A 2,840-nucleotide genomic window follows, 5' to 3' on the forward strand; every position below is an offset into this window, starting at 1 on the left:
GGTATACTTAACCTTGATTAATATTTATATTAGTATGTGCATTTGTGTCACCAGTAACCACATATCGTGAACTCACTCTACATTGTGCTGCACTGTCAACGTCGCTATTCATCCTGCAAGAGATCTGGCCACCGCTGGAATCATTGGATACATACAGGAGACATTGTCAACTTCAACGATGCTGACGGTCATCCGGTCGAATAGCTTCTGCGAACAAATTGATAATTATTCTCATAGTACAAAGGATACAGACAAATGGTTAATGGGAAACAACATTATAGCCATATATTTTGTTCTGACAAATGAAATCTTCGGACAGTTTTATCAAGATAACTATAGAGGATAAAGAAGGTTGAATTTTGCTTTAATTTTTTATTAGACGCCGCCCGCCTACATCGTCACATAATCTTATTACACGCCTCCATGATTAAACTAAGTCGTGACCACAAGTAACTAAGTTGCGGCCTCAAGTGACTAAGTCGTGACCACAAGTTACTAAGTTGTGTCCTCAAGTTACTAAGTTGTGACCTCAAGTAACTAAGTTGTGGCCTCAAGTTACTAAGTTGTGGCCTCAAGTTACTAAATTGTGGACTCAAGTAACTAAGTTGTGGCCTCAAGTAACTAAGTTGTGGCCTCAAGTTACTAAGTTGTGGCCTCAAGTTACTAAGTTGTGGCAACATGTTACTAAGTTGTGGCCTCAAGTTACTAAGTTGTGGCCTCAAGTTACTAAGTTGTGGCCTCAAGTAACTAAGTTGTGGCCTCAAGTAACTAAGTTGTGGCTTCAAGTTACTAAGTTGTTGACTCAAGTAACTAAGTTGTGGACTCAAGTTACTAAGTTGTGGCCTCAAGTTACTAAGTTGCGGCCTCAAGTAACTAAGTTGTGGCCTCAAGTTACTAAGTTGTGGCCTCAAGTTACTAAGTTGTGGCCTCAAGTTACTAAGTTGTGGCCTCAAGTTACTAAGTTGTGGCCTCAAGTAACTAAGTTGTGGCTTCAAGTTACTAAGTTGTGGCTTCAGGTTACTAAGTTGTGGCTTCAAGTAACTAAGTAGTGGCCTCAAGTTACTAAATAGTGGCCTCAAGTTACTTAGAAAGGCCTTAAGTTCCTAATAGTGGCCACGAGTTAATAAGTAGTGCATCAAGTTACTAAGTAGTGGCCTGAATGTACTCAGTAGTGGCACGGAAAAGCTATTCAGTAGTGGCCCCAAGTTACTTAGGATTGGCCTCAAATTACTAAGATGTGGCCACAATATGAATAACGTGTTTTGTACTACGGTAAGCCTAGCCGAGCTCTAGTACAACTGCGTAAGGTATCAGAAATATGCAAGGTCTAATCTACTTAGTCTAGTAGGTAATATACAGAAGGGGCATATAGTGACAACTCTAAAATGAATGATGACGTTAAAGTAACGGTTAGATTGTTTACGCTTAATCTTGTGCTTTTATATTTTATATACATTAACATTACCTTACATCCAAGCCGCTGGTCTATGTAACTGTTGTGAGCATGATTCAAGATTGACCCTGGATTCCCGAGACTATCAAGACATTTGCCACCGAGGTCATTTTCTTGGAAGTTGTCATCTCCAATGAGAGGAATGAGAAAATGGTAAATTCAGTATTATACAAATACAATGTATGCTGTCATAAAATAATGTTGAATTATACAACTGATTTCTCTGTCTTCAGCACATAATGTGGCTACACATCAGTCTGCCAAAGAGGGTAATACTTATCTGGCCGGCCCTTCATTAATACGAAATAACTTATGGTGGGAAAAGGTTTGGAAAGAAGTGGACAACAGGTCAGGAGGTGGGGCAGGACGGGGCTGGCAGGCGGGGGGGTTGGGTTGCCTGGCAAGGGGGGGAGGCGCGGGACGGGGGCAGACGGGGGACGGGGTGCGAGTTTGGGGGATGGGGCGGGGTCCTGGCGGGAGGAGGGGGGACGGGGAAGGCGGGGTGCGAGTTTGGGGGGTGGGGCGGGGTCCTGGCGGGAGGACAAAGGGCTGTTTGGAGAGACGGGGCTGCAGGCAAGGGGACAGGGCGGCAGGCCGGGGACGGGATGCTGTTATTGGGGACGGGGGCGGTCGGTTGGGGAATATAGGGGCCACTTATTGGTTGACTGGACAGGGAATACAGTTAGACAGTAAAAGATTTACAGTCAAATATACAAACAGATGTTTCTTATCAAAGTAACATTGTCATAAACTTCTCATTTCTAATGTTCATTTTTTTTAGCAACCCAATATATAGGAATAACTTCACCCGGGAGTTTTACGAAGACCCTGCATAACATCTACTGTACTTGGCTCCACAGCAGCTTGATGCACGTGCACAATACATCTCTGGTCTGAAAAGTATGTTTACTGTAAGCATAAAACTAACCAGACTTACAAGAAACTATAATCTGGTAGCATTGTAAACGTTAGCTTAGTGGTTAAATTGTACTTAAAAGAAATATATAGTTTGCACCTTTAACACCACGGGGTGACCCACCAACATTTTTACGAACTTTCATTAGTGTAGGTTCATGCATCTCTTTGAGCAACACGCTTTGGTGTCGTATGACATAAAATACATTTAGCGACATTTAACTTAAATAATTTCAGGTAACATGACACAAAGGTAGGAGTTCATTGCTATCAAATAACTGTGATTGGAGCTACATGTGACATCAGATTTGTGATAGCTTCTTTTCTTATCAAGGGACAATTGTTAGAAAAACAAAGACTAAATTAATGCTTTCTAGTTTTTTTACTGTTTATATGATTTACATATTACAATGACTGCAGTACATTTCAGTTAAATCTGATGATTCTACACACTAAAATATAACATAAACAA

The 2,840-nt window shown here is 41.4% G+C and overlaps 1 protein-coding gene across 1 annotated transcript; it reads left to right on the forward strand.

Annotated features, from left to right (window-relative positions):
• Positions 1-1,765: 1,765 nt before the first annotated feature.
• On the forward strand, positions 1,766-2,146 carry LOC128241121 (protein FAM98B-like). Its single transcript, XM_052958097.1, has one exon. The coding sequence runs from the start codon at positions 1,766-1,768 to the stop codon at positions 2,144-2,146; it is 381 nt and encodes a 126-aa protein (XP_052814057.1).
• The last annotated feature ends 694 nt before the right edge of the window (positions 2,147-2,840 follow it).

The sequence above is a fragment of the Mya arenaria genome, chromosome 7 (assembly GCF_026914265.1).
Source record: "Mya arenaria isolate MELC-2E11 chromosome 7, ASM2691426v1".
NCBI classification, from domain to species: Eukaryota; Metazoa; Mollusca; class Bivalvia; order Myida; family Myidae; genus Mya; species Mya arenaria.

Excerpts from the sequence above, each read along its gene's own strand:
- LOC128241121 (XM_052958097.1), top strand. The coding sequence starts at position 1,766 with ATGGTGGGAAAAGGTTTGGAAAGAAGTGGACAACAGGTCAGGAGGTGG.